Raw genomic sequence first — 23,135 nt, 5'->3', positions numbered from 1 at the left:
AAAAAAAAAAGAGACCCCTGCTTGCTCTCTTAACCTCTATCTGAAAGCTTGTGGAGTGGGCTCAGGTGTGTGAGCTGTGTTGTGAGTGGCATTCGAGGCTGCAGCTCACTGCGTATAAGTTTTACCTCAGTTTTCTTTCTTAATGATAGGTGTGCTCAGCTTTGGAAGCAATGACAAAATGTGCCAGAAAACAGTGTGCCTCAATGATATGAGGTGAAATTGTAATAGGCTGTGGCATATGAAAGCCAGTAAATAATTTCACATGCAGAAATCGTATCAAATGGACTTTCATTAGCGTTGTGGTAGTGAACTCCACAAAGAAAAATGACTAGCATATCAGGAAGCAAAGGGTGTTGTTATGCAAACAGTAATCTTAGAAAAAAGCTGTTGGCACCTGAGGTGAGAGGGGGAAGGGGAAGAGGAGAGTCTCCAAGCAAACGCTGCTCTCACACCCAACGTTGCATTAAATGTTAGGATTGTCTGAGGGACAGCATTGTTCTTCTTCTGTGTATCTGGGAGAACCCTAGTGATTCTACTAGGGAGCTTCAGATAATTACCAGGTAGGGGTTAGATATTCTCTCCAATGGCCGAAGCACGTCACCAATATTTTACAGATCATTGGGAGAATGAGGGCTATGTTTTGGGCAGTTAACTACTAATTCATTCCACAGAAAAATCAATTGCGGGGGGGGGGGGGGGGGGAACATTTGAAACCACCCACTTCCATCTGAGGGTTACCATGGACGAGTTCCAACAGCTTTACCTTTCTGAGAGTATATCCCTCACGCACTGCCCCATTGCAATTGTAATTGGGTGAGGTCGTGTCCCCGTTTGTTCTTACAGGTCACCATCCCTAGGTGACTACAACTTGTGGTGGAGTAGTAGCTGATTATCTGGCTAACATTTTGACAATCATGTCATTTCTTCAAATTCCTGGTTTCCATGACTGCCAGGAGAAAAGTAACAACCTTAGCACGACAACATTAATTTTTCTATCTCCTACCACTAATTCAGTAGCCCCCTGGTTTAAAGAAAAAAGAGAGAGAAATAAATCGAAGGTGAACTATATACGGAGCAACTGTCAGCAGAAATTGTTGCCTTACTCCTTCCTTAGCTCGGCTTGTAGACTCAGTACATTACAAACGACAAATAACAAGCTTACAAATTACAATAGTTCACCAGTGCTTTTTTTTCCAATTTTTGTCAGAGAAACTTAGTGCAAAAGATCACAAAAATAAGTAATGATATGTAGAAATATCCAGACTCCTATAAGCATGGCTCAAAAATAAACAACCAAAGGGGGGGAGGGGGGGGGACTTTTCAGACCCTGAAGAGAGCGTTTAGAAGTTTCACGTACCAAAGGAGCACAGAAAAGGGGACTTGCACTGAAAGGGACACGGAGAACTTTTCATTGAAAAAGGAAGCCCAACAGAATTCAGATCCAAAAGAAACAAATTATACTTTGAAACTGCATGGCTGAGAGAGTAACTTGTCAAGGAAACAAGAAGGGGCATGGTGCAACTCGAACAGTAGGCAACCAAGAGGCCTCCTACCAACCTCAAAGAGCGCTGGATAAGGCTTTTGTTTTGGTAGGAATGTAGCTGTACTGCTTGGCTTGTTTGATAAGTAAGCATTGCAAAACTGCATGAAAGCTTTGAAATAGCACTTGTCTTAGAGAGCCTCACAAGCTCTCAGCTTCTGCTCAACTCTTTTACAGTGTTGCTTTCTGAAAAATCGTAGTAGTAAAAAGAGACTTTGTGGAAATGTAGCAGTGCAAAACAATACTTGAAATTCATCTTCAGTGTAAACTTAATGTAGGTGAAGACAAGAAACAACGATGGCAGGAGATGGCAGAGTCTGAAGGAGTCAAATCCCACCTCCTCTTAGAGTCTGCTATCCAGGGTGAAGAAAGTACTTCAACCAATTGGCTTACAGTGATAGGAAGGAAGGCTGATTTTTTTTTTTTTTTTTTTTTTTTTTTCCTGAAGATGAGTTTTGTTTGTTTATTTTTTTCAAGGTTCATCTCATTTAGATGTTGTGGATTCTGGAGGGATGCTTACTGTAATATGAAAAACCAACAGGCATTAGTGATGTAGCTGCTTGGGGCTAGCAGGCAACAGATGTGTCAGTTGGGAGACTCTCATTCATGCTGCAGCTGCAGAAAATCTGGTTTATTTCAAATAGCACCAGACCTACACGGGTAGAAAGGCATCTTTAGGTGATCTGATTTAGCTCTGGATTATGAAATGTGAAGAACTGTTTACATGTATGCTATTTGTCAATCTCCCATACTAATCAGCAAATGGATTCCGGATCTTGGATAGATTGGAGACAGACCTATTATCTCTGAGCTCTGGATTACTGACTCAAAAGGGTGCTTTGACACATTGCTTGTGTCTGCTTATAGCTGAACACATGAAATTATTTCCTAACCAGAGATGTCTAGGGTTGTTTTAGATACTAGGAGGATGTTCCCCAGTCCCAGCTGGCACCTCTGAAAGGAACGCATTTCTTGTAAGCCTTGTGCAAATGCATCTCCTGGAGCTGCAAGGGTAGTTCAAGATTCCTTTATATAGCCAAATATTGGTATATGTATCTAGCCTATTGCCAGGATCCTCCTCTCTATGATCAGTAGAGAGAAAGATGCACCTCTGGAGCCTGATCTTTCATCTTTAAGTGTGAGACTCTTGCTGTCCTCACTTAATGACAAGCGTGGAACAATTAACCTGTGAAAACAAATGCCAACCAAAACAAAAGGAAAAGACTCAAAGACAGTCTTCAACTTCTTGGTGGCCTAGGGCTCAATCCTATGCTTAGCAAAATCACTGGCAGATTTCACTGTGTGAAGATTCACATCCCCTCTCCCCCCAGTCTAGCAAAACCACATTCTGCAAATTGTTCCTCACCAAATGTACGATCAGGTAAATGCTAATGTAGGCAAATGTCATTATTTTAATGTTTTGGCCTGCACTATGAAAACCTAAGGACTGATAAATGGGATGGGTTCAGTCCGGAAAGACAGAGTTAAAATAGAAGAGAGGATGCATCTCTTTTTTTTTTTTTTTTTTTTTTTTTTGTCATCTATTTTAACGTAACTAATTGTTAGAGGAGTCTTGTGATTGAAGTTAATCTTAGCATAGCTCTAAATAGTGCTTTTTTTTTTTTTTTTTTAAAGCTAATTTCACCCAAATGAGTTTAGTTAGTCTGAGTTGACAGCCTGTCTCCTGATTGGCTTAGTCTTCATTGTAGTGCCATGACAAGAAAAAATGAACAAAGGGGGGGGGAGGAAGGAGGTATGCATGTTAAAAATACACTTGTAGTCCTTTCTCCAGTAAATAAATAAGGACAGTGGGAAAACTTACTGCAGATTACACTGCTGATTATTTGGATTAATGCTGTATTTCTAATAGAGAAATGAGACTCAACTTTCAGAGGTCCTTAAATGCTTTGTAGTACGTAAAACATATCACAGCAAAGCAGATGCACAAAGTGTGGCTGTTATTGGCTAAGTCATTTCTGGGAGATAGGAATTTGCAGTGCCTAAATCTGTATCTCGGTATTTGGTAGCCTAAAAATACCTAGGAAAAAATAATTTTCAGAGGTTACAGAATTCTAGGAGAAAAAAAAAAAAAAAAAAAAAAAAAGGGTTTTGGGGTCCTTCCGATTTCCCCTTGTATTCTCTGAGGCTTTTCTTGTGGAATAGTTTCTGTTCTTTTCCCTAACAGAAACCCTCCAAAAACCTCTAGTGCTCTTTGGCTTTATATTAAAATAAGTCCTGACATTGTATACATACAAAGTATTTTTCTTGATGTTTACTGAAAGCTGTTACTTAGGATGATAGTAAAAGAAAACAGGGAAGAAACCCCCCCACCACCTTTGGATTAAAGCCCTTTTAATACAAATAGCATGAGTGGTTTGCAATTTGGGGGGTGGGGAGGGGAGTGATTTTAATTTGAACTGTGAAAAATGAAGGCAGTCTTAACATTGGGAGACTTTTGAAAAATCATATCTATTTTCTATAATTGTCACTAACTTTTACTAAAATAAACCAATGATGCCTTCACTATAGAAAGCACTGCAATAAAATAAATAAGCAAATTAAATAAATAGTGGAAGGGTTTATCTTACCTTCTTGCCTATTTGGTGTTTGTGTGTGTTTTTTTTTTTTTTTTTTTTTTTAGTTAGAGCATCAACAACCTGATTTAAAAGCAGGATCTTATATGCATGCCTCTACAGAAGTGTTCTTTTATCCGGCTCTGTAGCATATAAACATTCACGCTCACTACATCCATGGGTACAGATGCATGTGTTTCCTTATACTTGTGCATGCATTTATGTATGTGCAGTTCTTTTTCTTTACAGAAGCACACTGATGTAGCAAAACTTTCAAGAAGTTTTACCAGTCTGGACTATAATGAACGAGGGAAAGGAAAATAAATCAAGCTGACACGTTGTATTCCTGTTCCGTGCTTGCACATAGCATACCACTTACACCTCTTCCAGAACCAAGCCACTGAAGTTTATCTGAAATGTGTAAAGCAACGCTAGTATCTACATTTGGTGATGGGAACTCAATCCTCCTTGAGAAATTTAAGCGTCTTGCAGAATCCAATTCTGATGGCTGAAAGCGATCTAGTCACTTCAAAAATGAGAGGACTGTTTCATTGCTTAGCATCCCTTCTCCAGGTATTCTGCTGTGTTTTGAACTCTATAGTTGCAATTTGTAGTATTTTCATTCCTATGAACTAATGTGTAGCAAAGCAGAAGGATGGCTTGTGTCTATCAGTCTGAATGGAGAAAGATAGTTTTACAGGATGAGAAAAAAGCACCTGTATGCTTTCCCTTCCTTCCTGTTCTGTTCTTCATAAAGCTTATTAAGAACATTAGGTTGTCAGAGTCAGCACACACAGGGGTTGCTCTAAATGAAATGGTTTTAACACAGATGCAGGTGTCTGACAGCAAATTCTAAATACTCTTCAGCAGCCCTGGGAAGAAAATAGGCGAGGTGTGGAAAAACCTCACCTTGGAGGGACTTCTCAATTCCCTAGTGTTACAACATCTATGACTAAAAAGGCTCATGTTAAAGCTATGCAGAACAATTAAAATGGGCAGGATTTGAGCCTTCGGTATTGTTCCTAGTCAGGAAAGGACAGAAGGCTTTAATCTTCTCTACTGTTCGTCTTAATTGTAGCATTTGGGACTTTTCTCACAGATTTCATAGGCTTGATTAAATATTAACCTTTTAAGACATAATGTTAAACCTCTGTTCTACAAAGAACTATCACTCAATCTTTCATGCAGTTTTTGCAGGATTTTTTTGAGCACTTGAAATTGTTTCTAATTATTTTTATTTTAATTACTGGTGAATAACATTTAAGATAAAACTATTTCTACTTTTCCTTTTGTGTATTTTATTTGCCTCAGTGGTAACAGTGTTTAACCTCAGCATGTGATAATCCTCCATATGTCATGAACATATGCTGCATTTATAACATTTCAGACAAGTATAGTGCACCTAAGTCCTAGCAGCTTCCTAAAACCCTTGGAGATTCAAGCTACTATTTACCGTGCTACAGCTAGAGATATGCTAGAGTATGTTGGGTCTACAAAGCCAGCCTTATGAGATGGAGGTGAAAGAGGTGTACAGGAATGATATTTGTTGTTGATACATACATTCTTGGAAAAGAATCAGTAAGCCTAAAAGTTACAGTAAAAGGACAGGAGGTCGGGGGGAGGAGCTTAAATAAGAAAGACAGTTTTATTTTTTTGTTACCTCATACTGGTATAAATTAATGTGATTGCTGAAATCAATTGAGATATGTCTGTTTGTATCATTTGAGAATTGTTCTTGTTTGTTACGGCTGTTTAAATAAGCCTGTGAAGTAAGTCAGGTGGTTTGGTCTCATTCTTTCCCTCTCTGCTGTCCCAGGATCTATGGAGCTATGTACTTACGTAGTCCAGCTCTATTGTAAGTGTGACGAAATAACTGGGGCGGGGGAAACAACGCAATGCAACAAACACAAGAGTTTACCAAGAGTTAAAGTAGGGACTTCAGAACATCCAGGAAGTCACAGCAGAAACTAGGTGAGTGTGTGGATCTAACTTTGTTTAGAGTGGGATAACAGGTCTCTTGAGCCGCAGAAGTAAACTGCGATTGCCAGGTTGTTATGCAGAGAATGAGGCACTGCAATTGTTGTCAGTGTTTGTTTTGCAGGGTGATCTTTCCCAAATAAAAAAAAAAAAAAGAACATTTAAAAAAAAGGGGGGGGGGGGGGAGGGAGGAAGAGTAGGGGGAAGAAAGGAAGGGAGGAAGGAAGTTCAGGGGAGTAAGAGTAAAAAGAAATTGCGTTGTCCATCAAATAAAATATTCTCGTTTGCACTCGCTCACTGTGTTCTGCAAGTCAATATCAGCTTTAAAAGAGCTCTCAAGATTTTCTGGGTATTCCTTCTCCTTTGTTTGGCTACTTCGATGTGCCTGTTTGTGCTGATAGAGGAATCTGCTCATGATGGCGATGATGCAAAAGATGATGAATATCACAACTGCTATTACACCTGAGGAGAGGTTAAAAAAAAAAAGGGAAGGGTAGAAAGGGTAAAATGCAGAAATAAAGACTCAGTTATGTAAAAAATACATTACTGGTGCATTTCAGTTTAGACGATATGATAGAACAATGAATCTTAGTCTGTACTCAGTCTTCTGTCTCTGTCGTGCTCTTCTTCATTAGCTGTATTTGGATTTTTATCTACTTGGGTGACATGGACAGTGAGCAATGATATAATTGACCTTCTGATTTGGATCAACTTCTGACTTCACTAGAAGCAAAGTTGGATCAGTGTTTGTTTATAAAAACAAAACTAGATACGTATGCTCAAACAAATCCCTGCTCTGTCGTATTTTCTCCTTTCAGAGATAACATAGTTGGCATGAGCCTTGTACAATTAGGTTTATAGCTTCTAGATATTATTGAAGGCAGCTCCCTACAGGGCATCCTATAAAATGAACAGAGATAAATTGCTCTCCTGGTTGTTAAAGGAAGATGAAAACCCTACATGAAGCTATAAAGACAACTTTCCTTATTATATAGATGCTTCCATACAATCTAGCAAGCTCTTCCATAACACCAACTCACAAATAGAGTGCTCAAGGAGTAGAGGATGTGTGAGTAAGGTGTTGAGGCTCTCATCGGTGTGGTGCGCAAAGCAGTTACTGGTTAATGTGGTGGAGACCCACTATTGCCTTAGTTGAAAGTGTATGTTCCTACATAGGTAGCTTAGTTATAGGTATGTACCAAGAAAATAATGGCAGTGCATTAGGTAAAAGTGTTTTATCATCTAACAATTACTTTTCAATTGTAATCGTCAAAAGTTGTTACCTCCAATCACAGCAGAATCACTTCTGACCGCATTGGTGAGAGGCTCTCTTTCGTCTGTCTTCCCAAATGGATCTATTGGTTAAATGGAATAAGATGAATTATTTCTATCAACTATTTCATATTTTTTTTTTTTATGTGGCTTAGACAGAAGTGTCCTCTTAATATTATGAATTGTAGCTTTTTTAGGAAGATGTAATTCGGGGTTTTGGAAAATTAAACCGAAAAGGTCTCTAAGCTTGCGAGACAAATTTCTCCTACATCTTCACTGATAAAGATGTATTTAAGAAAAAATGGAAAAGCTTACAACTACTCTAACACCTGAAAGTGTTTTCTCAGTGTATCTGTAGTGAAATCACTGATAGAAATTTGAGCTAAATAGCACGTTGGGAGCTTTACTCGTAGTTTTTTTTTTTTTAATAATACCTAAAAAAAAGATACCAAAAGAAGGGAAAGATTGGAATGCTATAGCTCTGACCCATATTTGTAGATGAACATATACAAGTCAAATTAAACTTTATAAAGAGGGGAGATAATATTTTCAGTGTTACTGTCCATTTTGTATTTGCAGTGCATGTTTCTGGTGTGCTTCATAGCAGACAATTCAGACTCCTCTGGGTGGAGGGAAGAAAGCTAGAGGTGGGAGTCGGCAATCATAAGCAGTGCGCTCAGAGTAATCATCAGCCTCTGATGCGAAAGAACATCATTTGTTTTCTGTTAAATATCTTAATTAGAAGCTGCAGGAAAAAGAGATTTGATGCAAGTCCAAATGTAAAAGGAATCGTGATATGATATGAGCTTATACTAGTTCTCAGAAGACAAAGAGGCTTCGGTGGTCAAGGGGCAAAAACCATCTGTTAATTTGTACCCATTTCTGGTAGTTAGGATCCTTGCTGCATCCGCTGCCGACTGAAGTGGCAACTCAATCACCCCTGCTAGTGGTGAGGATGCTCCCAGCTGCTCTGAGTCTCCTTGACTGCATAAAATTCGTGTATGTAAAATACTTCAGAGTCTCAGAGGACGGTCTCGGGATTGAAAGACATATACAAACTGTTGGAATCACCTTACTGATAACGCTCCAGCGCTGTTGCTTCTCTTTTGCTTGAGAGAATCAAGTAGTGATTTTAGTGGATGTCATACATATCTGTCAAGGGGTTTGTGCAAAGGTGTTTTTTTTTTTTTTTTTTTCCCTCCTTTCTGCTAGAGCAGGAGCAGATTTCATTGTTATAAGCTGCCTATGGCTGATTGCCACTGGGATATGAAATCTGTGTCATGTTTATGTTTTCCTTTGAGATCTGCAGCACTGGAGCTAGAGTGGATGGGAACGGCCAATGAGGCACATAACCATACTTCAGATGCTGTGAATGCTATGACTGGGTTTTCTATTCGCTTTAGAGAAAATGTGGTAAATGTCTTTCTAAAGCAGCATTGGCTAATCTTAATGCCCATTCTTAACACTTTAAATTCTTAGAAAGTAACTTAGCGGTTCCAGCGTTTATAACATTCTCACAACTGCATTACGGTAAAAATGAAGGGAACATCACACTCCGGTATTCTTTTAAATTCCTTTTTTCCTTTTGGCAGGATGTACCTGAAGAGGAATATATGGTGGTTGCTGTGTTCACATCTGCTTCCGTTAGGGATGAGCAGCTGGATGCGGTCAAGGAACCCTTGATGGTCATGGGAGCAATGCTGGGATGGCGTAAGGCAGCTTTCAGGGGAGCGATGTGGTTATACCAAACAGAAGACATGCAGCCAGTGAAACCGTAGGCATTTGCCTTTGAGACTTCAGGGTCCAGTGTTAAACTGTCTGCGACACAATAGAGAAACAGTCTGGGGATTGTCAGTTTTAGGAAGACAGGTTAAAAAAATTATTAATTATTTTATCGTATTGACTGCTTTATTTCATTTAATCTCAAGTAGTTATTTAGGTGTTCCCTTAGCTTACTATCAAGATGGCTTGAACAACAGACTGCGTTACATTTCTTTTCTTATCCTTCTTCTACTGTTTTGACAGTACGTAACACATAGTGGATGTGAATCGCTACAGTAATAGCAATTAAAAAATAGTAGTAAACAGTAAAAAGAAAAACAATGAACATCATGGAATCGGTGAGATGATCCTCTTGAGCTTTTGGGTTACTCTCTGTTGTCTATTAAACATCACTTCTACTAATACTACTACTAATATAGGCTTCCACCCTTCTCTGGGTGTCTATTCTTTAACTTAATTTTGCAGTCCACCTAATCATGTCAGTAGCATCGGCATTTGTTATTTTTATAGTCTGAGTTGCTAAGAATCATCCAAGTTACGAGATTGGCTGTCATAACATTTGTTAGCCCTATTGCACTGAGACAAAAAAATGTAAAACTATACTTCATTTACTTCACATCCAAAGCCGAACTAGTGCCTCTGTACTCTTTTCCAGCCCAAAGATGAGATGGTAGAATTAATGTGTGTCTGCATTTACTTAAATTTCACAAACATGAAGTAAGCTCAAAAGCAGGCCTTCTTTATTTGGTTACTTTACTTAATATCAAAGGTTCTCTTTTTAAGCTTGTGAAGGACAGCAAAGCCATCATCCCTTTCCCCGAAGCTTTTATTTATTTGGCAGAAATATGAATTTGTATTGTTAAGAGGTCTACAGCACAAGCACAAGTGGCTTGTTTTTAGTTTTTTTTCCTCTTCTTTTCTCTTTTAATTGACTTTGATACAAGACAAAACCTAGATGTGTACAAAAACAGTATCAGTAGTTCTTCAGAACTGTAGAAACCACCTGCTGTGGAAAGTACTCCAGCACTGAAAACTCTGGATGTAAGTAGTTCCGACAATGCTGGGAAAACAAGGATTCTCAGCTTTTCAAGTTTATTTTCATTGCTTGAAAGATAATGATGTTAAGTGTTAAAATGGAGTCCAGTTTTTCTACTATCAAACTTGCAGCCAAAGGAATTTAGGAACAAAGTAGGGTGCCTCTTTGATCTTTGAAACTGATTTTGCCACCTGAGCAACAAAGACATCTTTTATGTGTAAAACCATACTAAGCCATCTCAAAATGTTATCTTTGGCACTCAGGATCTGTGTCCATGATGTCATGCAGCCAGAGGGAACAAGAAGAGTCTACTAAGTTAGAAGACTAAATATTCAGAAATATTCTGATGGATGGATGAACTACTGCTGCCGGAGGAGTTAAGAGGACAATCTCTGGGCTGGGAATGACTGAATAACTGCCAGAGAGATGTGAAGGTAAGCAGTAAGACTTGGACACTGAATAAACCCAGTAGCATTCAGGTTTTTAATGAGATTCTGGCGGAGGTCCTAAGAAGCAGACAAAGGTCCAAGTTTCTGCATGAAGGTTTATAGAAAATATTTTTTTTTGCAGTATTTGTCATCGTTGTTGAATTAACAAAAACCTTTTTGTTGTATACTGATGTTTTGTGTGTAAACATCAGTACTGTCAGCATTTCCTATTTTATTAACTTGGACACAAACAGTGGATGTGTTGATGTCTTTCAGGCAATCTAAATGGTTCTGTTTTGTCCCAATGTGCAAAAGGTAAAATAAAGTATTGAATTCTTTTTTTATGGTACCATAGCTTGAAAAGTCTAGGAGTACTGCTGAAGACTTCTTTTTAAAAGAAAGTCAATTTGTGGGCAAATTCCTATAATCTGTTGTTGAACTATTCTTTGCACGAAAGAGAAAGAGGTGATTTGTTAGAAGGTTTTGAAATTAGGGTTTAAAAGAAAAATAAAAAAAATCCAAGAAAAAACTGAAAAAAAACACCAGAGGCTTCTGGTAAAAATTCCATGTACGCAGATAAGGGTTTCTAAGACATCAGGTCTTTATCTGCAGTCAACAAGAGTCCTATAGGACTTGGAGGCAAATGGTATCAGGTGCTTTATGAATCCTTGTGTGGATAATGTATGTCTGAGATAATAACAGGATGTAACTGCGTTGAGTTAAATGATTTGTGTAGAGAGGAGTGGGATTGTGAGAAATGTAATTGTGCTTTTGTGGAATTGAACTGTTCATCCCTCAAAACATAGTTCTTTATATTTCTGAGGAAAAAAAATTAGTCTTCCTCTTCATTAGGTACACTGTGCACTTGATTAAGAAGTAGGGTACCGGATATGAAATGTACTTCAGAAATAGCTCTGAATCAGGAAAGGACAATGAGAAGGAACTGAAAGTACTTGTTGTTGTGTTTTCCCAGGAATGGAAAGAATATTACAGGATTTCCTTGCAAACAACTGAAAACAGATTGCCAAAAGGAAAGATTTGAGATAATGGTATCATTGGCCTGAGTGGAGATAATTTTGGTCATGCAATTGGTATGGTTTCAAAAAGACAGCTTGTCACAGAAGAAGAAATTTTACCACGGATTACAGTGTGAAATTGATGACATCAAAGTTTCCAATGTTGGAATTAAAATCAGTCACAACATTGCCAGCCCTACATGGTTCTGCATGAGCTTGAAACATAACCTACTGTAAGAAAAAAGAAATAGGAAAAAAAACATGGGCCTCGGATTGCATGAAGCGGTTGTGTTATTGTAGCTTGGTTATTTTCAGTAGAGTAAACTAGCTCCTAAAACATGCTGAAATAGACGTAAGGATTTAGTGTAAGATGCAGCTCCATAGAACCATGCTGGGATTACAGAGACATCTATGTGAAACACCGACAGCAGGAGAATGTGTGCCACCAAGTTGGTCTCACAAAAGCGACATGACACTAAACCTTCCCAATAAGAACGAACAGAAAATGGTGGATTAACACGAGCATGGGTGTAAAAAGGGTAATCTAACAGGTATCGTCACAAAAGAAAAGAATGTGATGCAATGGACAACAGTGTTAGATGGCACAGAAGAGCTCTGAAGAAAAAAGAAACTGAATAAAAGAAACAAACAGATGGTACTGGTGTTGAATGTTGAATTGTGTTGAATGATCTGTCCCTGTCAGTCGTCCCCATCAGTCTCTCCTCTCCCTCTCAATCTCATCATCTCATCTCGTCCCATCCGTCTCGTCCCGTCCCAGCTAACTATATCCCATCCCGTCCTATCCCAGCTAACTATACCCCGTCTCATCCCAACTAACTATATCCCATCTCATCTCATCCCAACTAACTATATCCCATCTCATCCCATCCTATCCCAACTAACTATATCTCATCTCGTCTCATCCCAACTAACTGTATCTCATCTCGTCTCGTCCCAGCTAACTATATCCCGTCCCGTCCTATCCCAGCTAACTATATCCTGTCTCGTCCCGTCCCAACTAACTATATCCTGTCTCGTCTCATCCCAACTAACTATATCTCATCTTATCCCATCCTATCCCAACTAACTATATCCCATCTCATCTCATCCCAACTAACTATATCCCATCTCATCCCATCCCAACTAACTATATCCCATCTCATCCCATCCCAACTAACTATATCCCATCTCATCCCATCCCAACTAACTATATCCCATCTCATCCCATCCCAACTAACTATAGCCCGTCTCGTCTCGTCCCATCCCAACTAACTATAGCCCGTCTCGTCCCGTCCCATCCCAACTAACTATAGCCCGTCTCGTCCCGTCCCATCCCAACTAACTATATCCCGTCTCATCCCATCCTATCCCAACTAACTATATCCCGTCTCATCCCATCCTATCCCAACTAACTATATCTCATCTCATCCCATCCTGTCCCAACTAACTATATCCCATCTCATCCCAACTAACTATATCCCATCTCATCTCATCCCAACTAACTATATCCCATCTCATCCCATCCTATCCCAACTAACTATATCCCATCTCATTCCATCCTATCCCAACTAACTATATCTCATCTCATCCCAACTAACTATATCCCGTCTCGTCTCATCCCAACTAACTATATCCCGTCTCGTCTCATCTCATGTCATCCCAACTAACTATATCCTATCTCATCTCATCCCAACTAAACTATATCTCATCTCATCCCAACTAACTATATCCCATCTCATCCCATCTCATCCCAACTAACTATATCTCATCTCATCCCATCTCATCCCATCTCATCTCATCCCAACTGTATCTCATCTCATCCCAACTAACTATATCTCATCTCATCCCATCCCAACTATCTCATCTCCTCCTCCATCCCATCCCATGCTATCTATCTCATCCCATCTATCTCATCCCTCATGTCATCTCGTCCCTCATCTCATCCCTTCTCTCATTTCATCCCTTCCCGTCTTCAATTCAATTCACCTTCGTTTCTCATCTCATGTCTTCTCATCTCTTTTATCTCCATCTCCATCCCATCTCATCCCATCTATCTTATCTCCAACCCCTTCTCATCTATCCCATCCTATCCATCTCAATCCCATCTCATCTATCTCAATCCCATCCATCTGCATCCCATCCTATCCCATCCCGTTTGTCTCAATCCCATCCATCTCAATCCCATCCCATATCTCTCAATCTCATCCATCTCAATCCCATCCCATCCCATCTATCCCAATCCTCATCTCCTCCTCCCCTTTCTTTTTATCTCAGAAAATCAGCCACATGAAATCAACTCTTTTATAATGGCAGCACACTTGACCATGAGACCCCAGTATGCCTTCTCTAGAAAGGTGGTTCATTTCTTCATGGCATCAGAACATTCTTGTGTGGAGCAATGCCAGCAAAGAGAACATGTTCCTTCATTTCTACCTTGCCTGGATTTTGTGCAACTTGAATATAGGGTCCCGTTCTAGGCTTCTGAGCAGATGATGGACTGATTGTAGAGAGTCCAGCAAAGAAGGCCTACTCAGATGATTAAAGAACGGGAGCGTCCTTTCTATGAGAAATGTATGAGAGAGCGCTGGGCCTTTGAATTGCTATTCTGGGAAGGTTTAAGGACTCTCCTTAGCACAGCTGTCAGATTTAACTTGGCAAATGAATTCCTGACGCAAAAGAGAAAAGTCTGAGGAAGTTCATTTAATATGTGAAGGAGAAACCTGATCTAGGATTAGGGTGAAATTAAATTGACTTTCTGGGATTGTGTGATTCCTGGTACAGCAATAAGGTCTCCAGTCAGCTGAATGAGCAAGTTTATTGCTCTAGTGCCATTACATAAAATTTTTTCTACCTTATTGTTACTAATGGAAATATCTAGAAACCTTGGAGAAAAGACAAAAAAAAAAAAAAAAAAAAAAAAAAAAAAAAAATGGGGAAGGACAGATCCATTAAAAGTTATCCAGAGACAAATCTGTGGTGGTTAACTGAGTGCCAAACCCTTAGAGATACGGGCTTTCTGACATTGCAATAAACTTGTAAAAATACTCCTAGTTTTGTGGCTACATCTAGTTTCCCCCATGAGGCTGAGTTGTACCTTGAAAATTTTCTGGTTACGTTTTTCAAGGTCTTTGTGCTATTTTCCATCTGATGGTTCTTCTCTTAGTTTTATTGATTGGTTATCTATAGGTGGAACTGTATGCAGTGGTCACGATATGAGCAATGCTCGTTTTCATCACTATAGACGAAACTTGACAAACTGAGATTTTAGTTCAGCTCTGCTTTGGGCTGAAAAGTGTCAGGTTCTCAAGCCTACCCACAAAGGTTTGAAAGCTTGCTGCTTTTTTAGATAAACATGAGTTTACTGAAGGAGAAAATCAGTTTCTGTCTTTAACTTACGCAGTGCAAAATGCACTGATGTCATCATATACAATTACATTGCATTGTAGTAGACGTTAGAGGACATTTATTATTTCTGTCAAGCTACCGGTCCTGGAGGCTGTGGGTGCTGTTAATAAAGCATATAAATTGAAGTAGTGAAACAGATGGCAAGCTTCGTATGGAGGTCCAATTCTAACAAAGGACTAAAATCTTTACAACCAAAGGAACATTTAGAATCTTACTGGGAATGCATGAGACTTATATAAAGAAATAAGACATAACCTGACAGCAAAATAGGATTGTAATTTCCAAATTTCTGGCAAAGTTTTCCCAGTCTTGTATATGCTTTGCAGCATGAAAGGGTAAATTCAAAAAACATACGTGCACAGAGCACGCAAAATTGTGCCGGCAGTGCAATATGTAACAAAAATATTCCTTGCAGAATTCGAATAGAAAAGGACAGGGAGTGCAAAAGGGTAAAGAGGATGAAGGCTCACAGCGCTGTTCTTCTTATCATTAGGAAACAGAAGTGGCTTCAGAGGAGCAAGCTACAGTCAGCAAAATGATATCATTAGGCCAAGATGCCACTCTGTGCAGCCACACAGGCAATATGAATCACTTTACTGGAATGAGCAATGGGAGACGCTAACATTGCTATGAGTACAAACAAGTAGAGCTGCCAAATTTTTGCACTGATGAGCTATATAAGTAAGAGTAGTAGACTGCTCGGATAACCCCTGCAGCTAAATCAGCCACACACAAAAAAAAAAAAACCCAATTCTATTAAAAATCCAGCACATAACACAGGTTAACTTAAACGCTATTAAAATGATAACTCAGGAATGTTTTTAGTAAAACCTACCTGTGACCTTGCCCAAAGTAAGAGATTTGATGGCCTTAAAATCAATCTCAGAAAAGTTGTGTTTGAGTTTGATAACTTGATCAACCTGGAAGAGGTCAGTACAATTAGTTCATTACAATAGCATGTAGACACACCTAGACCTTTGTCCTGCAGACTTGTGGGAAGAGCCTCAGCTGCAAATGATTCTGTCCGCAAGCGTGATTCAGTTTCTAAAGATAGCCAAGTGAATACACTTTGATTTTTGCATGAGAAGCTGAAAGGTGCACAAGAATAGTCATATAAAGGCCTTAAAGAAACTTTCCCTGCAAAAAAGTTTAAATGCTTAGTGCTGAAATTCCTCTGCTTCCCAAAATCCATGTCTAGGTGCTGCAAGGTGCACACAAAAGAGGCTTCTCTGTAAATTGCTGTGGAGAATTAGGTCTGCATAAAATAAAGAAAACCACGGTCAGCAGCCAATAGAAAACTGCTACTTGAGGAGAATCCTGACAGCGTAAACCTCCTTCCTGCAGAATTAGGCCTACCTATCTTAGTTGCTGCGTTAACCATGGATCATTTACCACCCAGAAATGGAAATCGCCAAGGAAAGAAAAATGACAGCACTCCGTGTGTTCCTTTCCCTTTCCCATTCTTTTCTTTTATCATCGTTCAGCTTTTGTTCAGTCCCCGCCACTCTTCTCTATTAAATGGGTGTGGCTCAGACCTGGCAAATTTGTTTTGTAATTTGAAGTGTAGAAATTAGGCTCAGAAGGAAAACAGGAGGAGCAGTAAGATGGTCCTCTTCATCCTGACTCGGTAAAACAGGCGACGTGTGGGAACAGGGCAAAGCAAAGACCTCATCTCCCATGGGAATCTAGACCCAAAAACAAGCCATGACGTACCTGAATGATGAGCTCTCTGCCTTCTCTGTTTATCTTCACATGATGCATCTCTCGGTTGGCAAAATTTCCAGAGTCAATTGTGAAGATGAGCAGTCCATCCTTACTCAACTTGTATCGAACCTGTAAACTTCCTTAAAAGAAGAACAGAATTCTATAAAACCTGTGTCTACAATGAGATATACAGCATATAACTCATTTTCTTTTTATTATAGTGAAGAAACATGGTTAAAAAGTCAAGAAAAAGGTTGAGAAGAAATGAAAGAGTTCACACTCTAATGAAAGAAGAAACTCATAGAAGACTTTTCCTTCTTACTAGCTAATAAACTCTGCTGTGGAGAAACTAACTTAATTGAGTAACTGAGTATATCAAAGGAGAGTTTCTGTCCACAAGCCAGACCAAGCAAGGCCTTGGGAGTTTATCTTCGTACATTAGTCTGTGAAGGGTTGCTTCCACCAGAGGGCATGCAGGTCTTGCACTGTTCTGGTAAACTAATACTTGTAGACTTTACTGCTTCAAGTAAAGGTTTCACCCAGACGTAACAGACAATACAGAAAATAATGAAAATCATGACAGCTGTAACTTCATTTCAAGCATTTAAATGCCCGGACTTATTGTGATTTATAAGCGATGCAAGAAAAGATATACTGTAAAAGATGTCAGAAAATAAACAACTTTGACCTTGGTTATCTAAACTATTTGAAAAACAATTAAGTTAAAAACAAATCTCAAGTATTTCTTTTAGTCTTTGTAGGAAAAAAAGAAATCTGATATAAACAACAGTAGCATAACAAATCAGAATGCATAAGAAAGCAAGGAATTCAATATGAATTTTTATCTTTCACAAATGACCAGAAGAACTACAGACACAAAATTTAGAAGGGAAGAAAGTGTTCAGATAAAATCCTGTCAAGCTTACTTTTCTGTGAATAAAGCAGCGGAGAGAAAAAAAATTACTAAGCTTTTTTGGAGCGCTTTTTATGCACAGCAACCAAAACGGGTCAAACAACAGCGGTACTAGAGAGTTAAAAAGCTTTTCCAAGGCTATTTTCTCAGTGTCTCAAAGGACAAAGCAAAGGACGGCATTGCAGCCTTGAGCGAAGGCTCCTTCATTCATTCCCTGTTTGGAAAACCATTGTAAAAACTCCCATCTCCTTCCATTTCAGTGCTCGCTCGTGTCAGCGCAAAGCCAGACTATTCCAAGAGCCACTAGGTTTTGCAAAAGGCTACAGGCAAACATTACCAATGCTGAACGAAGGGGACTGACTGACTCATTGTCACCGAGGGATGTTTTCACGCAGCGTTAGCTCTAAGACTGGCCTCAGCGTTCACAGAGGCAATGTTTGCATACAAGTCGCAAGGCGGCAAAAGCAGCCTGAGGCATGGCTGCATGAGCTGTCACAAGTGCGTGGTGCACGGTGATGTTACTGAGGGGCAACAAGAGGCTGCTCTCCTCACTGCATAGCATGGACACAACTTCTCTTTTTAGCCTTGCAAATTCTCCTGCGATAAGGTCAACTTTCCTGTTCTACAGGCTACTGCAAAACCACCTTATTAGTTTAAAACAACTTATAAAGTTCCTGCAGAGGAACTTATAAAATTATAAAATTTTAAAATAAAACTTATAAAATTCCTGCAGAATTTGACCACCTCTATAAAACTCACAGTTATTGTTAATAATTCTGCCAAACTAGACTCAAAGTACCGTTAACATCATAGAATCATTGAATTGTTAAAAAACAGCTCACTCAGATTGCCTCTTTCTAACAGTCTGTACAATCCCATTTGAGCCCCCATCTCTTTCTGACCTTTGCAGGACAGAGATGAAGTTACCAAAGATGAGAAGGAACATGATAGCACATTATTAGGATGAAGGCTTTTTAGCTGATTGAGAGGTTTACTGGATCGGGTGAGGTTTAAAAAAAAAAAAAAAAAAAAAAAAAAAAAAAGATTTAAAGGCATTTTCTCACACATATCAGAGGGGAATATTTTTGAAGATATCAAGGTCAGTAACAACTACTACATTATTCAGAGTGATATTATAGGTCCAGATTCAGCCGCTTCGATTCATACTGCAGAGCTCCTGTCCCCTCACAGCCAGGCCAAGGAGCTGCTGCTTATCACCATTCTTGTTGCACTTGCAAGTTCAAACTTAAATCTTAATCTCATTTCCTGCTACCGAATGAAGGACGCATCTACAGGGAATAAAAATGTAAATGTTTTATAATCACTTTACTCCAGAAAAACATGAGAAAAGAAGCCATAGTGCAAAGAAGTTAAGGGACCTTTTCAGACCTGCTTGTTTGGGCAGCGGGAGAGTCAATAAAAGTGGAAAAGTTGCCTGACCCTGCACACCACAGCTGAGATGACCACACGAAGTAAGCTGAAATGCATTGAGAAAGAGAAACAGATCGATTCTAACTGAAAATCGTGTCCCGGAACTCTATCAGCCACACATACACCTTTCACCTGAAGCCTTTGAAAGGATCTTAGTGCAGAAAATGGAGCACGACCTTATACCAGTTGATTAGTTTGTAAATGTAAATGCACTTGTCTGCTCTTGTCAAATGCTACGGTCACACTAGAGTTTGAAATATAAACAGTGCTCCTATGGCCAGGCAATCAATGTAGTCAACAGTGTGTTTGTGCTCAAACGCAGCCATCAGATACGTGATCTATCTCGACTCTCGGGTACAGATTTACCCATTGTCTTAGATCAGAGAAACTCCATTTTAAAGCAGAAATCATCCGTTCCGTTTGCTGGGGGTCATTGGAGCAGATTCTCGATGTCCATTAAGAACACATCTTACATATCTATAGAGGTACAATTTTAAACTTAAATTGTTTAAAGAGATGAATGAATAGCTTCTCATCAATTCCTTTAAATTCCAATAGCAACTTTTTTTTTTTTTCTTCTGATTGATGTTCTTCAGAATCATTTTATTCAAATTGGCATTTTTCCTGCAGTCAGCTTTGCATTAATGTAAGTCAGGAATACATGGGCTTGTCGCCAGAGATGTTTGGGAATTTACATCAGTGTAGCTGAGAGCTAATTTTGGTACGCACTGATCAAAATTTCTTATGTTGGCGGAATACAGAATCACGTATCTGATGGAATACACATTATCATTTTGCTATTTGACTAGCAAAATAAATGGATTATTAATTAAATAGTTATTAGGCATTTTTTTTTTTGTCCTCTGAATTTTGATTATCCGGTCTATTGAATTTATCCATTCACATCATCCCAGTGTCACTAATCACAAATAAAAATCTGCATATGTAAACCAGCACTGTTCTCACTGTTGCATCATTTCTGCCTCAAAAAAAAAGGATTCACAATAACCATAACCAGCGCAATTTCTGGCAGTCTTGTCACAGTCGTGCTCGTCAACCTCTTTTCAGTTCCCTGTGTCTGGTCATGCACACCTGGAGTGCAATAATGCTCAAGTGATACACTACATGTTGTGTTTTCTTCCTTCTCTAATATATGTGGAATTGCTGGAGGCAATTTCTATAAAGTCCATAAAAGAGAGCAGGAAGAAAAGAGAGAGGCATCATGGCTTCAGCCTCAGGCAGGAGAATTTTATGCAGCATATTACCCCAGCAGTACTAGGTAAGAGTAGATTCTCACTTGATTATTACAGCCATCCCTTTTAGCTTTGAATTCCGTAGGTAGGTACTGTCGCAGACTGCAGATCAGCATGGAGATGTGCTGTGCTACCCTCCAGAATGGCCTGGAACAGGCATAGTTCAGCCACAGCATGACCTCTCTTCTCTACTTCTGCAGGAAACGAGTCCATGTGGGCTGCAGTGCTACTGTGACTAGGCCATAGCCGGTATCAAAGATGGCTTGCTACACACCACTGTGGCTTTCAGACTGAAATCTTCAGCAGTATAATCCCTGCCTGTAGGGCTGAATGACATCGCTGTGCTTGTATCAAGCAGCTGCAGAGCCAATTCAACAAGATTTCTGAGGGCTCCCCGTGTGCTGAGTAAAGTTCCAGGAAACAGAGACCAAACGGCAGTATTTATGCCGCCCCATGCTGGTGAATAGGTAGGGGATGCTGCTTCTGAAACAGAAGGCTCGAGAAACTGTTTCAGCAATGATGGAGGCCAGGGCTACTGCTTGCAGTACACTAACTATCAGTGTCAGCGTAACCAACCACCAGGCAGTGACAGGAATATCGTGGTGCTATCCAACTGCTCATCTTTTTGCTGAGGATGAGAATGATGAAGCAGGAGCTCCTGAGGCCACTGGTAATACAAGGATGCTATGCCAGTATAAAGACTTCAAAGTGCTTAGCCTGAAGAACAAATGTTATTTGTAAGCCACGCTCTTGTCACACGCATCACAGGGACTACAGGTATTGTGTAATTTTGTCATGCAGAACCAAACAGCGAGAAAGGGAATGACATGTCCTTGGGGTCTGAGAATCCTCTGCAGGACTTCTGTTTATAGAAACAGGTTTTAAACGAGCCCAGATTGAACCCAGTATCTATAACAACTTCAATAGCATCTTTTAATGACTCAAACTGGCCGGAGCAGCTGGCAAGAAATCTTGCACCCCTTGGAGAAGCTGAAGTTAGTCCAGGGAGCACATGTAGCTGGCGTATGTGAAATGTACAACTTTATCATCATCTTATAACTCAGAAAAATATCATTTAAATCAAGGCAGCTGACAGGTCCAGTTTGAGAGAAATATATATGTAGAAAATCAAATGTTTCATTAGGATGAGGACTTTAGAATATACTTGCATGTCTCACTGAAACAGAAGCACCCAGATGTTAAGGAGCAACAGAACCTCGTGCATTTGGCTCAAACCAATAGTTACTCGTAACAGACAGTGAAGTATTAAGAATGCTATCCTTACCCACCTCCAGCACATATCTGAGCTGCTGATAAAAGAGAAAATAAAGAAGGAATGCACCAATTAAACAACTGGAGGGAAACATTAGTGAGGCTACTGATATTGCAATTATAAAAAAATTAAAGTATTTAGGCCAGAAAGCCATTTGAAACTCATCAAGTGAAAATGCTGTTTGTTCATTGCTGGTTGCAGAATATCAAATGACAGTTTTCTGTCATCTCTACCAGGAAATACCTCTCTGACAACTTGCACAACTTCAGCATCCCTCTTTATAGTCTAGATATTTAAAAATGAACGACTGCTTTCTTGGTTAGGAGCAGCTGGCTAAGAAACCTGCTCCTTAATTAGCAGCTTCTCCCCAGGGATATTTACTCAGTAAATTTACTCTTCAATGGAAGTGCTGCTGGCAATTCAAAGAACGGGGCCAATCTCTTCCCATCCACTGGCTTTTAACTAAGAAAGTACTTGCATATTTTTGGAAGGTGACTCTTACTATTTGCTTTGCTCAGAGAAAACAAAGAGGAGAAGCCACCAAATCTGTTTGCTGATATGATTGGTTATCTACAGCATTGGTTTAGATGAGACTGCTTTATGGGGTTAAAAAATAAATAAATCAAAGCTCCCCAATTTTTGGTAATCTCTTGTAGTAGTGGGAAAAAAGGTTCTTATTTGAATGCTTTTCACTCAAAACTTCCCACTCAAATACATTCAGGACTTACGGACCATATTCAAGCTATCCTGTATAGACAACACACTTTCACATTGCATTTCTTCAATTTAGGGGTGAAAAAACCCACACAAAACAAAACCTGTACTGAAACAATGAGAAATAAGCCTAACAAACCGCTCGCCTTTCCCTGACAGAAAACCGAACCGAAAAAAAAAAATGGAAAAAGATTCTGCCTGAAGGTCTATGACATCAGTTTCCTTTGCAATTCTGCTAGGTGTCTGGAACCAGACTGGGAATATCGTTTAAACGTCAGCAAATGTGGCTGGTTCCCTTACGTGACTGACAGATGAGTATGACCTTGTAGGATTTTCATTCCCAACGGCCACCAGTTGGCTCAACACAGGCTGACCAGCAAGTCAAAAGCAACTGGCAGATGCTTCTCGCTCCAAAGCTACAAAATATTGCAAATATTGAAATACTGTATGTCTAAAAGATGATGACAGTCAAAGAGCTCATCATACAGAAGCTTATACACCAAGGTTATTTCAGTGATTTTAAGGGAAACGTCCTAAACAAAACAACCCACATTCATGCCTATACGGCTGGAACTATAATGAAAACAGGGCTAAACAACTGATGTGGAATAATACTTGTCACTGCCACTGTTCTATATCTACCGGATTGATGTTTGCTGATGTAATTTTCTTTCTTTGTGCTCCAGTTTATCCATTGATGACTTAGATGTATACTCATATCCTTTGGAAAATTACAGGTAACCTCTGGATAAGAGGCAGTTTCAAATAACATAATAATAATAATAATAATAATAATAATAATAATAATAATAATAATA

The 23,135-nt window shown here is 39.3% G+C and overlaps 1 protein-coding gene across 1 annotated transcript in view; it reads right to left on the bottom strand.

Moving 5' to 3' along the window:
- Nucleotides 1-6,306: 6,306 nt before the first annotated feature.
- The window catches only part of CNTNAP5 (contactin associated protein family member 5), a 145,259-nt gene continuing 128,430 nt past the window's right edge, over nucleotides 6,307-23,135 (bottom strand). Inside the window, exons 19-23 of the mRNA XM_042877979.1 lie at nucleotides 16,743-16,873; nucleotides 15,865-15,949; nucleotides 8,962-9,180; nucleotides 7,374-7,445; nucleotides 6,307-6,552 (exon numbers count right to left, since the gene is read on the bottom strand). Coding sequence (XP_042733913.1) covers nucleotides 6,356-6,552; nucleotides 7,374-7,445; nucleotides 8,962-9,180; nucleotides 15,865-15,949; nucleotides 16,743-16,873 — 704 coding nt within the window. The 3' untranslated portion in view covers nucleotides 6,307-6,355. The remainder of the gene's footprint in view (nucleotides 6,553-7,373; nucleotides 7,446-8,961; nucleotides 9,181-15,864; nucleotides 15,950-16,742; nucleotides 16,874-23,135) is intronic.

Source organism: Lagopus leucura, unplaced genomic scaffold (genome assembly GCF_019238085.1).
Source record: "Lagopus leucura isolate 7727_CA_CO unplaced genomic scaffold, USGS_WTPT01 Super-Scaffold_100019, whole genome shotgun sequence".
Taxonomy (NCBI): domain Eukaryota; kingdom Metazoa; phylum Chordata; class Aves; order Galliformes; family Phasianidae; genus Lagopus; species Lagopus leucura.
This window is presented reverse-complemented; position numbering and strand designations above follow the sequence as displayed.